General features: G+C 59.1%; 1 protein-coding gene across 1 annotated transcript in view; it reads right to left on the bottom strand.

Moving 5' to 3' along the window:
• The window catches only part of CDC42BPB (CDC42 binding protein kinase beta), a 74,770-nt gene that overhangs the window by 7,619 nt on the left and 45,808 nt on the right, over nucleotides 1-21,343 (bottom strand). The window contains exons 10-26 of the mRNA XM_056113744.1: nucleotides 20,074-20,360; nucleotides 18,416-18,549; nucleotides 14,692-14,934; nucleotides 11,991-12,101; nucleotides 10,747-10,991; nucleotides 10,550-10,655; nucleotides 9,689-9,813; nucleotides 9,448-9,553; nucleotides 7,046-7,194; nucleotides 6,866-6,960; nucleotides 4,934-5,013; nucleotides 3,277-3,366; nucleotides 3,107-3,184; nucleotides 1,655-1,760; nucleotides 1,434-1,570; nucleotides 1,140-1,279; nucleotides 749-830 (exon numbers count right to left, since the gene is read on the bottom strand). Of these exons, the coding sequence (XP_055969719.1) occupies nucleotides 749-830; nucleotides 1,140-1,279; nucleotides 1,434-1,570; nucleotides 1,655-1,760; nucleotides 3,107-3,184; nucleotides 3,277-3,366; nucleotides 4,934-5,013; nucleotides 6,866-6,960; nucleotides 7,046-7,194; nucleotides 9,448-9,553; nucleotides 9,689-9,813; nucleotides 10,550-10,655; nucleotides 10,747-10,991; nucleotides 11,991-12,101; nucleotides 14,692-14,934; nucleotides 18,416-18,549; nucleotides 20,074-20,360 (2,314 nt within the window). The remainder of the gene's footprint in view (nucleotides 1-748; nucleotides 831-1,139; nucleotides 1,280-1,433; nucleotides 1,571-1,654; nucleotides 1,761-3,106; nucleotides 3,185-3,276; nucleotides 3,367-4,933; nucleotides 5,014-6,865; nucleotides 6,961-7,045; nucleotides 7,195-9,447; nucleotides 9,554-9,688; nucleotides 9,814-10,549; nucleotides 10,656-10,746; nucleotides 10,992-11,990; nucleotides 12,102-14,691; nucleotides 14,935-18,415; nucleotides 18,550-20,073; nucleotides 20,361-21,343) is intronic.

Raw genomic sequence — 21,343 nt, forward strand, 5'->3', positions numbered from 1 at the left:
CAGACGGAGGGGCCTCTCAGTCCATCCGGGGGACTGGGTCCCACGTGCCCTCCCGTGCTGCTCCCAGCTCCGTGCTGTGCCAGGGACAAAAGGGCACCCTCCACCGTCCTGGTAATGCAGACGCCGTGCTCTGGTCTCGACCCAACATGCCCGAGAGTACCCAGGACGCCTGGGGGCTGCTGCCACCTAAACCCACCAGTTCCTGCTCTCCACGGCCATGTCTGTCTTACAGACAAGGGGCAAATTCTAAACAGAGATGGGATTTGGGCCAGGCCCGGCAATGCTCGGGGGTTACTCCTGGCTCTGAACACAGGAATCCTTTCCTAGCAGTGCTCACGGGACCCTCTGGGATACTGGGGAGCAGCACCAAAATGCCCTTCCTACTGTGTGATCTCTCCAGCTCCATGAACAGAGATGGGATCGAACTGAAAAAGTCCCATGTGGCTGACCCTAGTTTAATCCCCGGCACTCCATATGGTCCCCCAGACATTGCCAGGAGTGATCTCTGAGCACAGAGCCAGGAGTCAGCCGTAAGCACTGCTGGGTGTGACCCAATAACTCGACACCCCTCCCCCACCAAAAATAAAAAGAAAAAACATAACCAGAGACATATTTGTGCTCTCACCCAAAATCCTACTGTTTACAGAAATACAAAGAACAGGGTCAGGGAGAAAAAAAAAGTTCTTTTTCTGGTTTTCTGGAAGCTTCCTAGTGTCCGGTGCTGAGCCTTGGAGTCGTAGGAACTTACCCTGAAGATGCACGGGATGTCTCGGCGCGTGGCGTGGATGACATCGGACGCCAGCACGGAGCTCACCGAGAACTCTTCGTCTCTGGGGAGAAAGAAGCGAGTCAGGACACGGAGTGGGGGGACGCTAGGGCGGCCACGGGGCAAGTGAGAAGCATCTTTGCTGAGTTGGCTCCCGGGTCTCTCGAGCACGTTCCCGACCGACAGCTGCGTGCCGAACCATCAGGGATGAGACTGTACGAGCGAGACTAAACTCGCGCTCGTTTAGGATGAAGGGAACAAAACACGCAGGGTGGAGGCCAGCATGTGGTCCAGGGTCGAGAGCGTGCCGGCCCTCGGGCCTCCGAGAACCAGCACGTGTGCAGTCCCCAGTCCCAGAGCCTGGCGCACACACCTGAGGTCCAGCACCTGGCTGGCCACGACGCTGGGCTGGGTGGCCTTGCCCTCGGGCAGGTCGTACAGGAAGAGTCTGCAGTCGCAGACCACCGCGTAGGCCCGCTGCCAGCCTTTCTTCACCCCGGTGGGCTTCGGCACCTGCGATCAGACGCACACGGTCGGCGGCTCACACCACGGGCCCCAGCCTCCCAGGGCTGTGCGTGTGCAGGGCCCGGCTGACCACGACTCCCGTCCCACTCCCTGGGGCTTGGCCCTGCCAGCACGGCGGCCCTGGGCGGGGACTGTGTCCTACCTTGACGTAGCCCTTGTAGGCTGTCCCAATGCCGCGCTGCACGTCCACACCCAGAGGCCGCTTGGCCTGCTCCGGGGGGAGGGGGCACACTTGGGGGGCGCTGTCCTTGCAGGACACGTGGCAGGCGAACGAGCACACTGCAAGAGGAGGCGGCTGTGAGTGGGCGCCGGCCCCCAGGGACACACGCCGCGCCGAGACACGCACCGTGGGCGCCCACTCACCCTCACAGGCGTAGCCCTGCCGGATGAGCCCCACCATCAGGGACGTGCAGTGGCTGCACTGCGTCGGGCTGGAGAAGGACTTGATGCTGAACTGGTGAGCTTTCGGCTGCGGGCGAAGGGCGAGAAGTGAGCCTGGCGCTGCGGCACGTCCAGACCATGCGGATGCCCCGTGGCCAGGCAGAATACATGCAGTTTCCCCGGGAGGTCTAGAGGCTGAGCCCCCAGAGGTGGCGAGCCCCCCCGCACCCCGCCAGAAGACACTTCCTCGCCAGCCTGCAGTGAGCCCAGCGCCAGGCGCACAGGCGTGAGTGGGCGGTAGCCCAGCACGCTGGATGGGCTCCACTCCAGCAGGAGGACGTTGGCCGGGAAACAGCAGGTGGAAGTTGGGGGGACAGGCTGGGGGTGGTTCAAAGGACTGAGCGCAGGCCCCCCACAGTCCCGACAACCCCTGGCACCACCAGGAACGGCCCAAAGATCCAGAAACAGGGCAGAGAGATGGTGGGCAGCCAACCCAGTTTGATCCCGGCACCCCACACAGTCCCGAGCCCTGAGCACCACAGGCCGCAGTCGCCCAATCGAAAAAAAGAGATCGTCAATCTCGAAAAGGGGGTGATGTATCTGAGACACAGGAGTCTGGGCCCCCTGGTCTGACCCCGGGTACTGCGTGGTGGCCATCACCACTGGGGGTCCTGAAGTGGAAGCAGAGTGGGTGGTCCAGGTGAGTCCACACTGGAGACCCCAACAGCGCGCCCCACCCCACCCCCAGCCCTCATCCAGCCACAGTTGGGGCGAGCCCCACGGCTAGCACAGGCCCGATCCCTGGCAATTCAGACGGTCTCCCGAGTGCAGAAGCAGGAGTGACCCCTGAGCTCAGCCAAGTGTCGGCACCCCCCTTCCCCCAAAAAAAATCACCAGGAGAGGGGCTGGGGAGATGGTACAGTGGGCAGGACGCTTGCCTTGCACACGGCCGACCTGGGTTTGATCCCTGGCACCACATGTGGTCCGCAGAGCCCACCAGGAGTGATCCCTGAGTGCAGAGTCAGGAGTCAGCCCTGAGCACAGCAGGTGTGGCCCCTCCCACAGCCTTCCCAAATAAAAGAATCACCAAGAGGGGTCCCCAACACCCCTTAGGAGACCCGGACGAAGGCAGAGGGGCCTTAGAAGCTGCGGAGAGCAACCATCAATCCAGGAACTCTATAAAGCCCCGAAGCCCAAAAGCCAGGTGACTGCCCTGGCCCACACTCGAACCCCAGGCTTCGTGCCGTCAGCGTGGCACACGTGACTCCATGTGGAAGCCCACCGCATCACAACCCCGGATTCCATGTGCAGACAGACATGGAGACTGATGTGGGGGTGGGGGGCAGAGGAGAGGCGGGGGCTCCTTCGAGAAGGGAAGGAGTCGGGGTACAGGGGGGCTGAACCTGAACCCAGGGCAGGTTTCCGCAGGCCTACCTTGGGTCCAGCCAGCGCTGGGGCCTGTGTGCTGGACAGCGAGCCGGCAGGTGGTCTATGTGGGGTCCGAACCATGCCCTGGGAGACAAGCAGGCAGTGAGTGGGGCCCCTTCCTGCCCTCGGGAGTGACCCGTGGGCTCGTACCCACCCCTGCGCCCGCCCAGACTTACTTCCTGCTGCTCCGGGCTCTCGGCCACGGCTGCTGACGGGCCCACCTCTGTCTTCGGGGCAGATGCTTCCTGCTCTCCCACAGAGCTGGCCTGGGAAGACAAGGAGGCCATGGTGGGCAGGGCACAACCCCACGGCGCCAAGGGTCCAGCGCAGACTCGCAGCCCTGGACTGTCCACTGGGTCCCTCCTCCCGCCCAGCCACTGTCCCGGCACTCCCTGGAGGAGGAACCAGGTGCACAGGGGGTGTGGAGGCATGGCCACTGGCCACCCCGTCTTCCTGCCCGCCTCCTCCAACAGACAGCACCCTGTTGTCCCTCCCGGGCAAGCTCAGGCACGTCTGGGCAGCCCGGCGCTTCTGAACCAGAAGCCCATTTCAGGTACCGCGAAGGCCAAAGAAACCCTGAAAGCTTGACTGCCACGAAGCCCCACCTCGTTGTCAATGAGCGAAAGCCCGCACTCAGGAGCGGGACATGCCGCCGGCCCCCGGCACCTCGCAGCTGCCTCCCGCACGGCTAGACCCCACCGAAATCAGCGTGCCGTCGAGAAAGACTGGCAACAGTGAGAGAGCTCCGAACAGTCAATGAAGAAAAGTGAATTCAGTGAACCCCATAATGAATCTGAGGTGAGTCATGGGCGGAAGGAGCGCAAACATCTGTGCTCTTGGGGCGAAGGACAAAGTGGGTCCATGCTAGCCAGGAAGCAGCAGCGAACCGGTCACCACACAGACGAGCACCCCGGGGCGGGGTCCGCGCCCCAGAGGCCAGCAGAGGAGAGCAAGGCGGCTGCATCCCGGCAGGGGGAAGGGCCAGAGACCCCCGAGCAGACTTGCTGGCTCGGCTCCACCCAGCGGCCTCCCCGCTCAGCACGAGTGCAGCGGGGGAGCTAAGTGAGCCCGGCACCGCCCAGCACAGCCTCGGCCTGTGGGAACTGGGGCTCGGCCCACGCAGGGGCGCAGCTGCACGGAGGCAGAAGCGGGTGTCTGGTGGTGAGGTGAACCACCGAGGCCGCAGGGAAACCAGTGTCAGCTGTTCAGACCTAAAGGGCCACTGAGCAGGTGTGTGTCCAGACCTGCAGGACGTGGTTGGGACTGTCACAGCGATGACCCCACCACGGTGCCCATGGCCCAGAGGTGCTGTGCTTGCTGCTGTGGCCTGGCACCAAGATGCTACAGGAGCCTGTAACAGGCAGGCGGAGCCGGGACCGGGAAACAAGCCACCTGCCACCCACCGCCCCGCTGTGAGCTGTGGGCACGTGCTGTCCGCCAGCCTCGCCCGGGACTGGCCAGGCCTCCTTCAGCACAAGGTGGGGACACGTGGGGGGAGAGGCAGCTGGGGGTCCGTTGGCACACTCACTTCCCCATTCTCAAAGGCGCATAACGTGCTCCTGAGGTGCAGGACGCCGAAACGCCAATAGGCCCCTCAGGGAAGTCGGCACGCTACGGGAGCCTGGCCCGCACCAAGTGTCGCTGGGGTGTCCTGCCCAGACGCGAGACCTGCTGAGCCTGTCACCCCCGTGGAGGAAGCCTGTCTGGGGGCCTCTCCAAACCACCCGACTCCCGGGGTTGTCCTGGGTCAGTGACCGAGACGAGCTGCCCGAGATCTGGTCACGGGGCTGCTCAGGTCCCCAGGTCCTCGGCACTGACTCATCTGTCACTTACTCTGAATGTCAGATCGTGCGCGAGAGGCGCCGTGTTGAAATACTCAAAAATCGAGTCCTGGAAGTCTGGAAGCTTGAGTCCTGGAAGAAAAAAAGATGCAACCTTTCAAGCCGGCGCACACCCGCCACACTGCCCCCGGCGTCCTCTTGACGCTTGCCCTCCTGCAGTGAACTCAAAGAACCAAGACCATCCCGGGGAGCTCTATGGAGGGGGCTTGGGGACAGAGCGGGGCTTTCTCTGACTTCCTCTCTGCTCGGACGCTGGGCTCCAGGGCTGCAGTCCAGCAGCTAAGTGGCCCCAGGACCACTTAGCACCAGCAAGTGAGCTGGTAAAGACAGGAGAGCGGGGAGGGCGCCAAGCGACCATGTGCCCCCAGCACCACTCCTGGCATCACACACGGCACAGCTCTGGAGGCCCCGGCACCACCGTGATGGCCCGTATCCCCCCAGCACCGCAGCCTCGGACCTTACACTCAACTAGTAGCTGGTCCGAGTGTCCGTGCCCCTCCTGGCCCAGACACCACCGTAGGGAAAGCAAGGTGAACCGTCCGACAACTGGGGACTGTGCAAACCCGAAAGGCTGACGACCTCAACAGACGCCAATGAGAGCCAATGAGCGCGCCGAGCGGAACCCCGCAAGGACACAAGAGAGGACAGACGCGCCACTATGAACACAGGCGTCAGACGGCAAGAGCAGTCTCTGTGCTTTGGGCCACACTGGCGGTACTCAGGGGACCAATGTGCTGACATGGACACAAAAAATAATCTCACTTCGTAAACAGAAAAGATGAGCGGTAGTACAGGGGCTGCAGCTACAGTTCAGAGGACAGGGAACTAGTGGCTTGCAGAGCCGAGCTGGGCTCGATCCCTGCACTCCGTAGGGTCCCCCCAAACCCTCCGGGAATGATCCCTGAGCACAGAGCCACAAGTCAGCTCTGAATACTGCGAAGCGGGCCTGGAACAAGAAGGAGAGGAGGGTGTGGGCTGGAAAGGGGGAGGGCCCCAGAGGCTGTGGGAAAGGAGACCGACACCTCCGGGACGGAAGAGGTGGGCTAAGGACACAGCCCTGACATGAAATCCTGTACACCACAGGGCCGAGGGCAGGTCTGGGAGCAAACGACGGCAGTACAGCCGCAGAAGAAAGGGAGTCGGGAGACACGAGCGTGCTCCCCCTTGCCATGTGATTGCAAACCGGGTGATGCTCGCGCCCTCGGTCCTCACATTGGGAGACGCTCCCTCACTGTCCTTACCCAGGGAAATGCGCCCCCCCCCATTCCAAGCATGAAGATGAACGCGACATCTACAGTGTGACTCTCCCCCCAAGTAGGCAGTCTCCCAGGTTGAAAATGGGCTTTGGGCCAGGCTAGGGGGGCCGAGATCTTTTCTTTTTTGCTTTTTGGGTCACACCTGGCAATGCACAGGGATTACTCCTGGCCTCTGCGCTCAGGAATTACCCCTGGCGGGCTCAGGGGACCATATGGGATGCTGGGAATCGAACCCGGGTCGGCCACGTGCAAGGCAAATGCCCTACCCGCTGTGCTATTGCTCCAGCCCCAGGCCGAGATCTTTTGATCTTCTCCGGCCCGACACTGTGTGGGGCTCAGGGGACAGGTGGCAGGGCTCTCCAGGAGGCCGACGGCAAGGAGGAGGGCAGATACTTTTGGAGCCGGTGCACACTGGCCCCAGTCTGCATCCCACACTCCCCCACCCCTGCACCGCAGTGCCCCGCACAGTGGGTTGAGGGGAGATGGGCCCCCATGCCATAAAACAGAACCCACAAAGGCTTCCGGTGAGTCCCAAGCCATGGCTGCCTTTTGGAGTGTGCTTTGAAACCATGGGATTTCTGCTTACAATTTTAAATGAGTGAATATAAAAGTAAACAAAAGATTTCACTAAAATGACTTTTAAATCATTCCAAACCTTGTAGCTTTACCTGTATCCGCTCGGATTTTGCCTTCCATCTTTTTCTTCAGTATTTCCATTTCCTCTAACAGTTCTCTGTTCCGCGCTTCCGAGTCCTTCAGTTTACTGCGACAGACAACGCAACGCTAAGCGGCGCCCGAGGGGGCGAGCGCCAGGGCCCTGCCCGCCCCGCCGGCGCCCGAGGCAGCACCTTTCGAAGGCGAGGTTGGCGTCCTTGACCTGGCGCAGCTCCTCCTGCACCAGCTGCTTGGCACGGATCTCCGCCTCCAGCGCCGACTGCAGCTCGAGACGCGCCGACATGTCCAGCTTCTGACTGCGGCGAACTTTCCAAAGGGGGTCCTGTTAAACGCGGTTTCAAACAGGGACACAGACATCAAGTAAACAGGTTCAACGAAAATTACCCAAAGAATCAAGGTACTTAGTTAACATAATGAAGGGTAGCAGGAGCTGCCAAGTTTTCTAATCTTCGACTTCTATCATCACATTTAAATGGTCCCCTTCAGATATAATCAAAGTACACGGATTCAGTTTTAGATATTTAAGGCCTTCGCTCCTCTTGAGAGAGCAGCTGAAGAATAACGCATTTCCGTCCGGACTGCGCACAAGGTTACTGTCGCCAGACCACCCCGGGGGGAAAGGGTGCTGTCCATCTGCCTGCTTCCCCTATGCGGCTCGGTGGCTGCCATCTTCCAGACGCCACTGGACAGTCAGGTTTGGACCCACAGTGATGAGACACGCAAGGCTTCACAGGATGGGGGTGGAGCCAGCCCTTTTCTCCCTGCCCCAACGAGACCCCGAGTCGCCACCCACGAACGGCCTCTCTGGCTCCTGATCAAACTGCTTAACGGCCATGATCCCAGAGACTCAGGAATGAATCTCGGAGCCCAGCAGGTTTTGGCAGAAACCCTCCAGATTTAAGTGTTAAAATTTCAGAATTTCAAAATCGCGCGGCCACTACTGCAGCCATGAACATCACATGCTATTCATAACCAGCATAAGAAAACAAATTATTGGGGGCTGGAGCAATAGCACAGCAGGAAGGGCGTTTTGCTTTGCATGTAACGGACCTGGGTTCGATTCCCAGCATCCCATATGGTCCCCTGAGCATCACCAGGAGTAATTCCTGAGTGCAAAGCCAGGAGTAACCCTTGAGCATTGCCTGGTGTGACCCAAAAAGCAAAAAAAAAAAAAAAAAAAAACCCATTGTCTACTGTTGTATTTTCAGCAAATCTGAGTGCTGAGTGTTGGGATAAAATCCCAAATAATAATGGTGGGTCACTGTCCTCCCATTGTTCATCAATTTGCTTGAGTGGGCCCAGTAACGTTTCCATTGTGAGACTTGTTACTGTGTTTGGCACGAATACGTCACGGGGAGCTTGTCAGGCTTTGCCGTGGGGGCGAGATACTCTCGGTAGCTTGCTGGGCTCTCTGAGAGGGGCAGAGGAATCAAACTTGGGTTGGCCATGTTGGCTGTGTGCAAGGCAGATGCCCTACCCACTGTGCTATCGGTCCAGCCCCCCAATGGTGGGTCTGGTGTCAAAATATTGAATATAATCAAAGGAGAGAGAAAGTAATGTGGAAATCATCTGCTCCACAGGTAGAGGGAGGGTGTAGGATGTGGGTATACTGGGTTTTTTGGTGGTGGAGAATGGGCACTGGTGAAGGTACGGGTGTTTCATCGTATGACTGAGACCCGAAAGCTTTGTAAATGCTCCCATGGTGATTCAATAAATAAAATTATATTAAAAAAATGAATAACGCATTTCAGGCACGGGTGACAGTCCTGGAGGATGTCAGCCTTGCGCACGGCTGACCCGTGTTTGATCCCCAGCATCCCTTAGAGACAGTCCCCTGAGCCTGCAGAAGTGATCTCTGAGCACAGAGCCGGGACTAGCCCTGAGGACAGGTAGGTACGGCCCAAAACAAAACAAAATGTCCGGTGGGAGCCTGAGTAAGGTGTGAGTCACTTACTACTCCTGTTGGAAACACACCAGCTCTTCGCAGGACTAGCCATGACTGACCACCACACGGGTGGCAACAGACGACGGATGAGGACAGAACGCCCAGGAAGGCGGGCAATGGGGAAATGACACGCCGGAGCATGGCACGGGGCCACTGGGCTTCCAGAGCCGTGTCACAGCCACCTGCTGCCCAGCACTGTCTCTGGTTTGCTTTTGGCCACCACTGTGGGTGCTCGGGGCTGCTCCCAGCAGAGCATGACACCTCCTGGTCCCCAGGCACCGCTGGAGGTGAGCCCTGAGCACAGAGCGGAGAGCAGCGCCCAAACCCCGCTGCGTTTCCTGCCGCGAGAGCAGGAGTGTCTCTGGAGCCCAGTGTGGGCGCAGCGTGGCCAAGGCCAGACCCTGACACACCCCTGACTGGGCGGCCTCACTCTGCTCCCCGGCACTCAGTCCATCGAATAACAAGTCAAAAATATATATATATATACACAATATACACACATATAAAATCAAAATCAAACAAGTCAGCAAAAAATGGGGCCGCTAAAACATGAGTCAAGCATGTCTCCTCTCTGCGCTCCCCGCAAGCTGGCCAGGCCACCATTTCTCCCGATACTGCCCGCGGACCTACCAGTGTCCTCGAGCCCAGGCTGGAACTCCGCAGCGTCTCCAGCTCCTCCGTCATCTTGGAGGCGAGCGCCTGAAGGTAGCCGCGGGCGTCTTTCTCGTCACTGACCCTGGGAGGGCAGAGGTCGCTCAGCCCTGACTCCCCCCCCCCATCCGTTTCCGCATCCCCAGGACCAGGTCCGCTGGACAGCCGTGCAGGAGCCCGAGGCGAGCCTGGGGGCGGGGCCGGGCTGCTCCGCGCTTACCACTGGATGATCTCGGCGATCTGGGCCTCCCAGTGGGCCACCGACTCCTTCTTGGCCGCCAGGTCCTGCAGCTCGTCCTCCAGATGTCTGTTCTGCGCCGTGAGTTTGTCCACAAAGGAGCAAAGCTAGAATCGAACATTTGCCATGTGGCCAGTTACTCAGGCCCCTCGGACACGGCCTCAGTGCTACCGAAACCAGCCCTTCCTGGCGAGTTGGGAACAACCATCGTGGATTTCCAAAGACGTTTTAGTCATATCAAAACATCCCATTAACACACTTGAAACTGAAAAGGATTTAAAATCCAACGAGGCACACGTTGGGGGAGACGGTGTCGGACACTGCAGTGCTCGGCGCTAATAGAGCCGCAAGTGGGAGTCCTCAGTAACTCAGGACTGAGGGGCCAGGGGCACAGGACAGCAGTAGGACGTTTGCCTAGCAAGCAGCTGACCCGGCTTGGATTCGCAGCACCCGCGTAGTTCCCAGCTCCACCAGGAGAGATCCCTGAGCACAGAGCCAGGAAGAAATCCTAAGCTCCGCCAGGCGTCGCCCAATGCCAACCAAAAACAATGGACTAAAATTAAGTTATCTGACGAGGCTAGAGCAAGAGTATAGCCGGAGGGGCGTGTACCTCGCAGGAGGCTGACGCAGGTCTGACCCCCGGCAGCCCGTACAGTGCCCTGAGCGCTGCCAGGCGTGATCCCTGAGCGCAGCGCAGGATAAGCGCTGAGCACCGCCGGCTGCGGCGCAAGCTTGTGGCCAAGCTGAGCAAGTCCACGCCCCGGCACTGCAACCCCCCGCCCGCCCCCACTCTACTAGGTGGACCCCCACCCCCGCAGGGAGCCCCCCCTCCCGCCCGCTCACCCTCTCGTTCTCCACGGCCAGCTTCTTGCTCTCCTCACACAGCAGGGCGCGCTCCCGCTCGTACTTCTCCTTGGCTGTCCCCACGGCCTCCTCCACTTCGCTGTGGCTGCGAGGGGAACGGGCAGATGCTGGGGGACCCGAGGCGGCCGGAGCCTCCCCTCCCCCCGCCCGCGCCCGCCGCCGGAGCCCCCACGCACCGCTCGCGCTTGGCCTTGTCCAGCTTGTCTCTGAGCACCAGGACCTCCTTCTGCAGGGCCAGCTGCTGGCTCTCCGAGTCGTGCACCTCCTTCTTCACGTTCTTCACCTCCAGCACGTGGGACGCCTCGCGCCTCACCAGCTCCTCCTCGTAGAACAAGACTTTCTTCTCCAGCTCGGAGCGGATCTTGGACAGCTCCTGCTGGTGCTCCAGCGCAGCGCCCGGGCCCCGGGCTCCCTGCTTCACCTGAAGACCGAGGTACGAGGGGACAGGCCACGGGGTCCTGAGTGACCCCCACGCGGGCACTGGAGACGCTACCTCCTCCCCCCTCCGCTCCCCCCACCACGACAGACGCCATCCGCAGACACAGGGCTGGGGACAGGGGTGCCGGTGCTGTCTAAGGAGTTCAAGCGAGACTCTCGGTGGCACTGCCCGGCAGAAGGGAGGTAGGCGGAGCTGTCTGCACTCCAGAGGGGCAGTGTCACTTGGGGTCACACTGACCCCAGCCGGGCCGGCTGAGTGCCAGGTGAGCGGGTTCCAGGCAGGCCCGTGTCCTGGCGGGACGACAGCCAGCCAACAGCAACAAACCAGCAGCCCCAGGTCGGTGCTGAGGGGCAAGGGTGGCAAGACGGGGCTGCGGGGATGCCACAGGAGTGCAGCCTCAGGGGGAGGCAAGAGGGAGGAGGGGGCAATGGACTCTGCAACGTCACGGAGAGCTCGAGGGCGCGAGGGGCACGCCAACGGGGGACCAGGGAGGCTGGGCCTGCGGCGGAAACCAGGCCGCTGGCACTGTGTGGGGCTGACTGGGCGGCCGACAGCGCGATGGAGAAGCTGCCGGCAGGGGCACAGGGCAGATGATGGAGGGGAGGGACGCCCTGGGAGCTGGCACCCAGGCCCAAGGCGGACCTCACCCCTGCCCAGCTCCTGGCCACCAGGGCCCCTGATGGCTGCCTGTCCCCACCGCCTCCAGCAGCAGGGCCAGGGCCTGGACAGGACCACCACAGAACTCTGGGAGCCGGGACCCCAGCGGGGGGAGGGATGGGCCCTTCGTGGGAGGGTGGGCAGGGAACTGGGCACTTCAGGGTGACACGCTCCGGGACAGGCAGGCCCGTGAGCCACCCCCGCTGGAGCTGCCAGGAGGCGTCACAACGGACAAGCGCCGTGTCCAGGACACTGTCCAGCACGCCAACTAGCCTGGACCAACTCGGTCTCCCGCCGCAAGAACACACCCGAGCCAGGCACTACCTTGAGGGCCTCAAGCTCACTTTCTATTTGCTTGGAGAAGTTCTCGCTGTGCTCACGAAGCTTGCGCTCCTTGGAGGCCTCGGCCCTGGCGTCCTCAAGCTGTGCTTCCAGCTGCAAGGACAACACGTGTTGCCACACAGAACACACACACACACACACACACACACACACACACACACACACACACGATGCGCTATCACACAGAACCACACTGTTACACGGCACATTCTACCACCCCAGAACACCGCCGTCTACACAGCCGGCCGGCCCTGCCCGGAGAGCACCCCGCCTTCAGTGGCCCTTTGACCTAAAAGGAAAGCTAAGCAAATCGTTTGCAAGTCTGTAATTCTCCTTTCCCCTTTGTTGGGGTCACACCTGGAGATGCTCAGGGGTTGCTCCCGGCTCTGGCGGTACTTGAGGCACCATGTGGGCCGCCATATGCAAACGTCCTGCCCGCGGTACTATCGCTCTGGCTCTTCGTCTGTGATTCTCACTCTTCATCAGGTTTGAGAACAAGTCACAGGCTAAGAAACACTTTTTTGCTGTTCTGTTTTGGGGCACACCCAGCCGTGCTCAGGGATCTGTCAGGGCTCGCGGGCTCATGTGGGGTGCCGGAGAGGGGCTCCGAGTTGGCTACGCGCAAGGCCAGCACCTTCCTACTATACTATCGCTCCGGCCCGAGAAACCCATTTTAGGGTTTCACTGAAATGTTGGTGGTAATAATACAAGCTTAAATTCTAAGTTCAATTCCCAATTCGGGATTAAGTTTCAAGGAGGGACAGAAATTTGTGAAAATGGGTTTATTTAAGGAACATGGAAGCAGCAGGTCCCTAAGAAACTGTGCCCTCGTCACAGGCCTAGGCCGGGCCGTCATCGACAGCCTCTCCTGGGGAGCTTTAACGCACATCCCGACACGGAATCCTCAGATCTGGAAGCAGAAGAAGAGTGCCAGGTTAGAGGTTTGCTAATCTGAACTATGCCGAATTCCGACAACAAATGCATCTGGGTTTCGAAATGACTAAGTTTCTCGGGTGGTCCTTCTCAAAGTGCCTATGACCCGACATGCGAGGCCCTGGGCCCTCCTCCGTCCTCCTCCCCTCCCTGACAAAGCTGCTGTGTTGCTCTGTGGCGCCAGGGAGGAAACCCAGGTTCCAGGCGCTCGGGGGTGCTGCTCCGTGAGCCGTACGCCAGCAGGAAGGCTGTCTTGCATGTGGCCAACCCGGCACCTCTTCTGGCCCGAGCCCCACCAGGAGTAAGCCCTGAGCCAGAGCACCGTCCTGTAGAGCAGTGCAGAAACGGGCAGGAGCCGAGGTGCTTCCCAGAACGCTGGTTTTTAAAAAGCACCAAAATAAGGGCCAGAGTGATAGCATAGCAGGTAGGGTGTTTGCCTTGCATGCGGCCGACCCAGGTTTGACCCCTGGCATCCCATATGGTCCCCTGTGCACCACCAGGAGTGATTCCTGAGTGCAGAGCCAGGAGTAACCCCTCAGCATCACTGGGTGTGACCCAAAAGACCAAAACAAATAAATGATTAAAAAAAAACCAAAAGTGCCAAAATACGAGAAAATACTAGTCTTCTCACTAATTAAATCTTTGGAAAATAGCCACTTCCCATCTGAAAATACGACTTTAACATGTGAATCATTGTGCTGGGGGGGCGGTGGGGGATCCGTTTTCCTCTCTACTGGATAAACAGTAAATATACACAAACAAAAGCTCTTTGAGGGCATCAGTGACTCGAAATGTGAGTCTGAGCCCACACTTCGGAAGTGTTGGTCTGAGGCAAATGAATGAGGCTTGAGTCTGTCGGGGCGCATCCCCTGGTTTGTCCTCTCCGTCTGTCCACACACTCTGGGCACCATCCATGGTGCACTTCTATCTCGCCTCTATCTGCCTCTAGACTTTATACAATTATCGCTACAGGAAACTCGACCAATTCACGGTGAGGCGTGGAGAGCCAAGAGCTACGAATCCGTGTGTGGCGACTGACTGGGCTTCTCCTGAAATTTAAAATGTATTTTATAGTAATTTTAATGGCCGTCACGTTTGCAGAAATGTTTCTTCTTTCTTTGGTTTTGGTTTTTGGGTCACATCCGGCAGTGTTCAGGGCTTACTCCTGGCTCTGATCTCAGGGGTCATTCCTGGAGGGGACTAGGGAACCATATGGGGTACGAGGAGTGTAGATAGCTCAGCAACATGTAAGGGAAGTGCCCGGTCCACTGGTCTATCTCTCTGGCTTCACAACCATTTCCTCGGGGCTGGATCAATAGCATAGCAGGCAGGGTGTTTGCCTTGCACGCGGCCAACCCGGGTTCAATTCCCAGCATCCCATATGGTTCCCCAAGCACTGCCAGGAGTAATTTCTGGGTGCAGAGCCAGGAGTCACTCCTGTGCATCGCTGGGTGTGACCCACAAAAAGGCCCTCCCGTTGATTTGCTCGAGCGGGCCCAGTAACGTCTTCATTGGCGACTTTGTTGTTACTGTGTCTGGCATATCGAATACTCTCGGTAGCTTGCCGGGCTCTCCGAGAGGGGCGGAGGAATCGAACGCGGGTCGGCCATGTTGGCCGCTTGTAAGGCGAACGCCCTACCGCTGTGCTATCGCTCCAGCCCACAAAAAAAAAACAAAAAAACACCAAAAACGTTTTCTGAAGATTGTGCAGAAGTGAAACAAACACGCCCCCGACAGTGCAGAAAGCTACCTCTTTCCTGCCCTTGTCAGCTCTGCGCATCTCCTGCCGCATGGTGTCGACCTTCTGCATGACCACCTCCATCTCCTCCTCTTTGTCCCGGAGCTGCCGGGACGCCTTCTGCTTCTGGGCTCGGAGCTCGGCCGTGCGCTCGCTCAGCTCCGCCAGCTCCTGCAGGGCCAGTTTCCGCTGCTGCTGGGCGTCTCGGAGCTCCCTGCCCTGAGATTTCAATCGCTCAGAAGCTTCGACCAGTTGCTAGGAAACAAGAATCAGAGTTTTCTGTACTTGCTTTTGTTGTATTTTTCCTCTGGGGGCCACCTCTGGCAGTGCTCAGGCTGACTCCTGGCTCTGTGCTCAAGGATCATTCCTGGAGGGGCTCAGGTACCATCCGAGCTGCTGGGATCAAGCCTGGGTTGGCTGTGAACAAGGCCAGCGCCTTAACCCCTTATTATCTCCCCAGCTAAACGACAGGCTTTATGCAGGCCTGACCAACATCTGGAGGCCGGAAACTCAGTGCATCACGTATTTGGCCGGGATGGAACTGCCAACGCTCTGACACACGTGCAGACCCAGGCTCCTCTGCCCACAGGGTGGCTGCTCTGGGGGTGCTCAGGGCCGTCAGTGCCAGGAAGGAGAGTGCACGGAGATTTCCGAGAAGAAAGCGGCACCTAGAAGCCATGCCGGGACCACTCGTGGAGGTGGAGGCCGGGCCGCTGGCGGCCCCTCGGCTATACTGAGGGCCTCGGCGCAGCCCTCCCGCTGCCTACGCGGGACCACAGCAGGTCCCTCAGCTCACCCAAGGCGAGGCGTGCAAGTGCAAGGGAGCGACCGGGAGGATCGACTTCATGAGAATGGCAATGCTCCCCAGAGCACTAGCTTCAACGCACTGCCTGTAAGGGTACTTAAGGACACTCATGGCATTTTTCAAAGAAACAGACCCAACACTCCTGAAATTCACACGGAACAAAAAACACCTTCGCCACCCCCACCCCCTAAACAGCTAAAACAATCCGTGGGAAAAAGAAGACGAGAGATATCACTTTCCTCAACGTCAAACTGTACTACAGCACAGTAACTAAACGGCACGGTACTGGAATCAACACAGACCTTCAGATCAACGGAGTAGACTCACATAGCCTGAGACAGGCCCTCAAGGACCAAACATATGACGTGGAGCAAGGAAAGCCCCTTCGACAAGTGGTGCTGGAAAAACTGGGCAGCTAAACGCAGAAAAATGAACTCAGACCTCTACCATGCACAAAAGTCAAATCAGAATGGATTAAAGACCCTGATATCAGACCTGAATCCATAAGGTACATGGAGGGAACGTAGGCAGAACTCTCCACGATACATCAAGGATGAATCACCACTGACCAAGCAAGAGGCAGCCAAGATAAACGGAACTGCATCAAACTAAGAAGCTTCTGCACCTCAAAGGAAATGATGACCAGGACACAAAAACAGCCCACGGGATGGGAAAAATCATTTACCCAATACCCATCTGATAAGGGGTTAATATCCAAATTACAGAAGGCACTGGCAGAACTTTCCAAGAGAAAACATCCAATCCCAAAAAGAAATGGGAGAAGAGATGAACAGAAGCTTCCCCAAAGATATACAAATGGCCAAAAGGCACACGAAAAAATGCTCTACACAGCTAATCACCAGGGAGATGGAAATCAAAAGAACAATGAGATATCATCTCACACCACAGACTGGCACGCATCAAAAAGAACCACCGGAGACCAGAGAGAGTACAGCAGACAGGGCGGCGGCCTTGCACACAGCTGTCCCGGGTTCGATCCCCGGCATCCCATACGGTCACCTAAGCACCTCCAGGAGTAGTTCCTGAGTGCTGAGCCAGGAGTAACTTGAGTATCCCTGGGTGTGGCCCCCAAACAAAAACAAAGACAAATGAACAAACAAAAAGAACAACCGGTGCTGACCAGGATGCGGGGAGAAAGGGACTCTAACTCACTTCTGGTGGGATTGTGACTGGGCCAGCCTTTCAGGAAAACAACGTAGGCATTTCTCAAGAAACTAGAAATTGAGCCTCCATATGACCCAGCAATACCGCTTCTGGGAGTATATCCTGGGGGCACAAAAACAGTGCAGAAAAGCATCTGCACGCCTATCTCACTGTCCACTAGCACCAACAGCCGGAGTCCGAAAACAACTCAGGTGCCTGAGGACGGATGAGTGGATAAAAAAACTACAGCCAATCGACATGGTGAAACACTACACAGCTGTTGGGGAAAATGGTAAAGGTAAAGGTAAAGGCCCTCCCGTTGATCGTCGATTTGCTCGAGCGGGCCCAGTAACGTCTCCATTGGAGACTTTGTTGTTACTGTGTCTGGCATATCGAATACTCTCGGTAGCTTGCCGGGCTCTCCGAGAGGGGCGGAGGAATCGAACTCGGGTCGGCCATGTTGGCCGCTTGTAAGGCGAACGCCCTACCCGCTGTGCTATCGCTCCAGCGAAAATGAAGTCATGAAATTTGCTGATACCTGGGTAAACGTGGAGAGTATCACGCTACGTGAAATGAGTCAGAGGGAGAGGGACAAACACAGAGTGATCACCTTTGCAGGATACAAAAAACGGTATGAGAATAATAGCCAACGACAATAAAAACACGGTCAGGAGGCCTGGTCCACGGGAGGAAGCTTGTCACAGGGGAGGGAGTGTAGTTGGGACAGATTAGGGAGCACGACAGTGATAGTTGGAAACCGTCACTGGGTAAGAACCGAGTGCTAAGAGGAGGAAAGGCGACACACATGACGACCTCTCAGTGACAGTACTGCAAACTACAGCGCCTAACGGAGAAAAGAAAAGGAAACCAGTGGCGAGAGGAGACAGAAAAAAGTGTCTCCCAAAGAGGAAGGCTGGGGATAGCAGGAGAGAAACCAGGGACACTGGTGGCAGGAAATGTCCACCGGTAAAGGAAGGAGTGTTGGAACACTGTATGACTGAAACCCAATCGTGAACAACTCTGTACTGTATATCACAGGGTGACTTAAAAAAAAAAAAAGGTGTGAAATTTGCAGGTTTAGAAAAGAAGGCACTGGCAACCGAGTTCAGTAACGGGGAGACCTAAGAGCTGAGGGTCAGCTCCTGTGGCCTCCTGTCCATTCACATGAGGCAGTTACTCAGGGCTCCCCCGGAACCAGCAAACACACAGTGTCTCCAACTGCACCCGAGGTTACTACAGCACCCCCAAATAGTCTGGGACCCCCATACACAGGGTAACACCTTTCACTTAGGGAAACACTTGCATAGGGAAACACCTTAGAAAACACAAACCAAACTGTGCTGACGCCTGTTCAGAGTTGGGCACACTGGGGGCGCGTGTGCCGACCTCAGAGCCGGGCACGCCAGGGGTGACTGCACTGGCACCTTAACTCAGAGCTGGGCAGACTTGCTGACAATCAAAGCTCCCAAGAGGCCAGCGGGTGCACCCATCTCCCAGTCTCGCTGCTACGGCCTCTGGAGCCCAGCGCCTCTGGAAGGAGGGGGAGGCTGCGAGGGGCCGGGCGAGCAGCCAGCCGGGATGGGGCACCGGGCATGGGACACGTGCGCACACTGGCCAGCCAGGCGGCTGCCGCGCCACCGGGAAGGCCCGTTCCACAAGGAACGAGCACTCCTGCTGTCCCGGGTGCTGGACACTGAGGATGCAGCCCGCATGCCAAGCGCAGGCAGAGCCGGGAGGGCCCCACGGTCCCCTGCGGTCCCCGCTCACCTTGTGCAGCTCCTCCTTCTCCTGGCGCGCCACGCGGTACTGCTTCTCCAGCCCCCGCAGCCGCTGCGTGGAGTCCTCATGCTCCTGGCGCAGAGCCACGGTGTCCTCGAGCTGACGCTCCAGCCTGCCTGAGTCTGAGCAGAAGGAAACACATCCGGGGCCCTGAGAGCAGAATCTGTGACCCGCTTCGCAGCAAGGATTTAGAACTCTGAACTTCGAGTGTCACCGTGCCGAACGGCCTTTCTCATCAAGGGTGACACTGACAATGGCACAGCCTGAGTCAGCCTACAGAACTGAGTTTGTCAACAAAGCAGGGCCAAGGGTGGGGCTGTGGACGCTGCAGACATTAGTGGGAGGAGGCCAACGGTGGCGGACAGGGTGCTGGAACTCTGCATACCTAAAACTTTACTGTTCACAGTATAATCCATCACGTCTAAACAAAACTTGAAAATCTGAAAAGGACCCCCCCCCCAAAAAAAAAGAAAAGAACTGCCTTCGACAGTGTGTGTGTGCTTGTTCTGGAAGAGCCACTGTCCCCTGTGCGCGGTCCACCACCGCTGGGTGACCTCAGGGCATCGGCCGGTGCGTCCTGATGTGCCATGTGCCACATGGAGCCAGAGCGCGAGTCTGCCCAAGCACCGTCACTCTGCAGTCGGGGGCAGTGCCGCTGCCAGGGCTGCCCGGGGCCACGCGCTCCTCACTCACTGTGATGGGGCTGAGCGCTGCGCGCACGTGGGGCTCCGACGGAAGGACAAACCGCTGCACGGGGGCCGCCACGCGCTCCCAGGAAGGAGGCGGGTCTGAGTCGGGGCTGCAGAGGGATCGAAACGGCAGCATGCAGTTCCAGGCGGAACGCACCACCCGACAGGACACCCTCGCTCAGGCCCCTGCACAAGTCTCTCGCAGCAAGACAGAAGCTCCCAGCAGCGACGAGCTCGGCCCAGCAGGGCTAAGGCCTCCGCTGTGGTCAGTCCGGCCGTTTCCTCCTCCCCAGTGGCCTCACAGAAGAGCCCGGCGGGGCCCCTGCCAGCCTGAGGCCGCTGACTGTGGCACCAGGAAACAGCAGCTGCTAGTGAGCTCAGCGCCCGGACCCCACCCTGGCGCACAGGGCTCCTTCTTGCCAAGTGTCTCATGGTGAGCTGCACAGGCGTTTCCCCACGCCCTGACCCGACACCACTCCGCAGGCTCACTGATGCTCTACCCGCCCGTCCACCTTATGGAACGGACTTCAAAAATCCCTTTCCAGGGGCTGGAGAGATAGCACAGCGGGTAGGGCGTTTGCCTTGCACGCGGCCAACCCGGGTTCGATTCCCAGCATCCCATGTGGTCCCCTGAGCACCGCCAGGAGTAACCCCTGTGCATCACCAGGTATGACCCAAAAAGTAAAAAAAAAAAAAAAAAGAAAAGAAATTTCTTCTCAAAGGACTCACGCCCACCCCGAGAGGGGACATCAGGCAGGGTGCTGGCCTTGCACAGAGCCAACCTGGGTCTGACCCTGGCACCACAGTCGGCCCACTGAGCCCGCCAGGAGTGATTCCTGAGCACGGGGCCAGGAGTCAGCCCCGAGCACTGCAGGGCATGGCCCCCACGCACACAGAAAGAGGAAAAGAGTCAAGCCTGAGAAGCCGGTCCTGAGCAGCGAGGCCGCGGACCCTGACCTGCGAGCTTGTTCTTCAGATGCTCGACCTCCTCCTTCAGCCTCTTGATCTCCTTGTCTCGGAAGGAGGTGCCCAGGGTCCTGGTGGCGCCGTGGAGGGACTGCACCGTCTGCGTGGACTCCTGCAGCTTCCGGCCCAGCTCCAGCTTCTCCTGCTCCAGCCTGCGGATCCTGCGCTCGTACGCCTCCACCTGCAGGCTGTTCTCCAGGTCCCGCTGCACGCCCTCGTCCTTGCTCAGCGCGCCGCTCTGCGTGACGCTCTTCAGGGAGCCCCGGTCGGAGAAGCAGCTGCAAGGCAAGCCCCACGGTCGGACTCGCCGGGAAGGCGTGGCGGGCGCTCCCGGCTCGACCCCCGCAAGCCCCCGGCCAGACTGCAGGCCCCCGAGGTGGCCTCTGCCCAACACAGACCTTTCTGGGGAGACCTCAGCCTCGTTCGGAAAAACAGAAGCCCTTGGTGTGCCGCTTGGGAAGTGAAGACTGAGCGGACGGCTCAAGGAGATGGGTCGGCGAGAGACGCCGTTTCAGAACCGGGAAAAGAAACTTCCCGTGGGAGACACGAGGGGCTGTGCGCGCTGCCTTCGGGGGTCAGCACTGTCACAACTGCATGCCAGCTGGTGGAGATGCGGGAGCACAGCCCAGCCCAGAAGACAACGGGGCCGCACAGGGCCAGGCCCGGCACACCCTAGCAGGCAGGCCTGGGGGCCGCGTGCTGGACGAGAGCCTGGTGAGCGGGAGCATCAGAAAGCTCGCGCCAGGTGGCACAGGCGCTGCGGCCCTGGGCACTGCGGCATCAGAGGCTCAGGCACAAGTGCCCTCACCGCCTCTCAATTCAGATGCTCTGAACGAGACCCGGGTCCCGAACAAGGCACTGAGGCGACAGCGTCACTCAGTTGCTTCCCTTCCTAGTCCCGGCCTCTCCCGGCTTCCTTTTCCGAGAAAAGCTGAGCTCTCCCCAGCAAGGTCTGTGGAGGGCAGAGGCCACCTTGGGGGCTGCACTCCAACCAGGGGTTCGGCCCCAGCTCTCCGGATTAAGCACTGCACCGGGGCCGCCGAGGCGACCTTCCAGAGGCAGGAGCGTGCTCTGGCCAGAGGCGCACCGTGGAGCCAGCGTGGCTGGCCGCAGTGCGGAGCGTCAGGCCAGCGAGCCCCCGTGTCCTGGCACTGGCTGGGTCATCCCCAGTTAGGGAGGGAGGAGGAGCTGCACCAAGGCTGCGTGGCCTCCGGGCCTTTCTGGAACTGCCGCCCCCTCTGTGCAGGCCACCCTGGCCTGA

The sequence above is a fragment of the Sorex fumeus genome, unplaced genomic scaffold, assembly GCF_029834395.1.
Source record: "Sorex fumeus unplaced genomic scaffold, SorFum_2.1 ptg000022l, whole genome shotgun sequence".
In the NCBI taxonomy this organism is placed as follows: Eukaryota; Metazoa; Chordata; class Mammalia; order Eulipotyphla; family Soricidae; genus Sorex; species Sorex fumeus.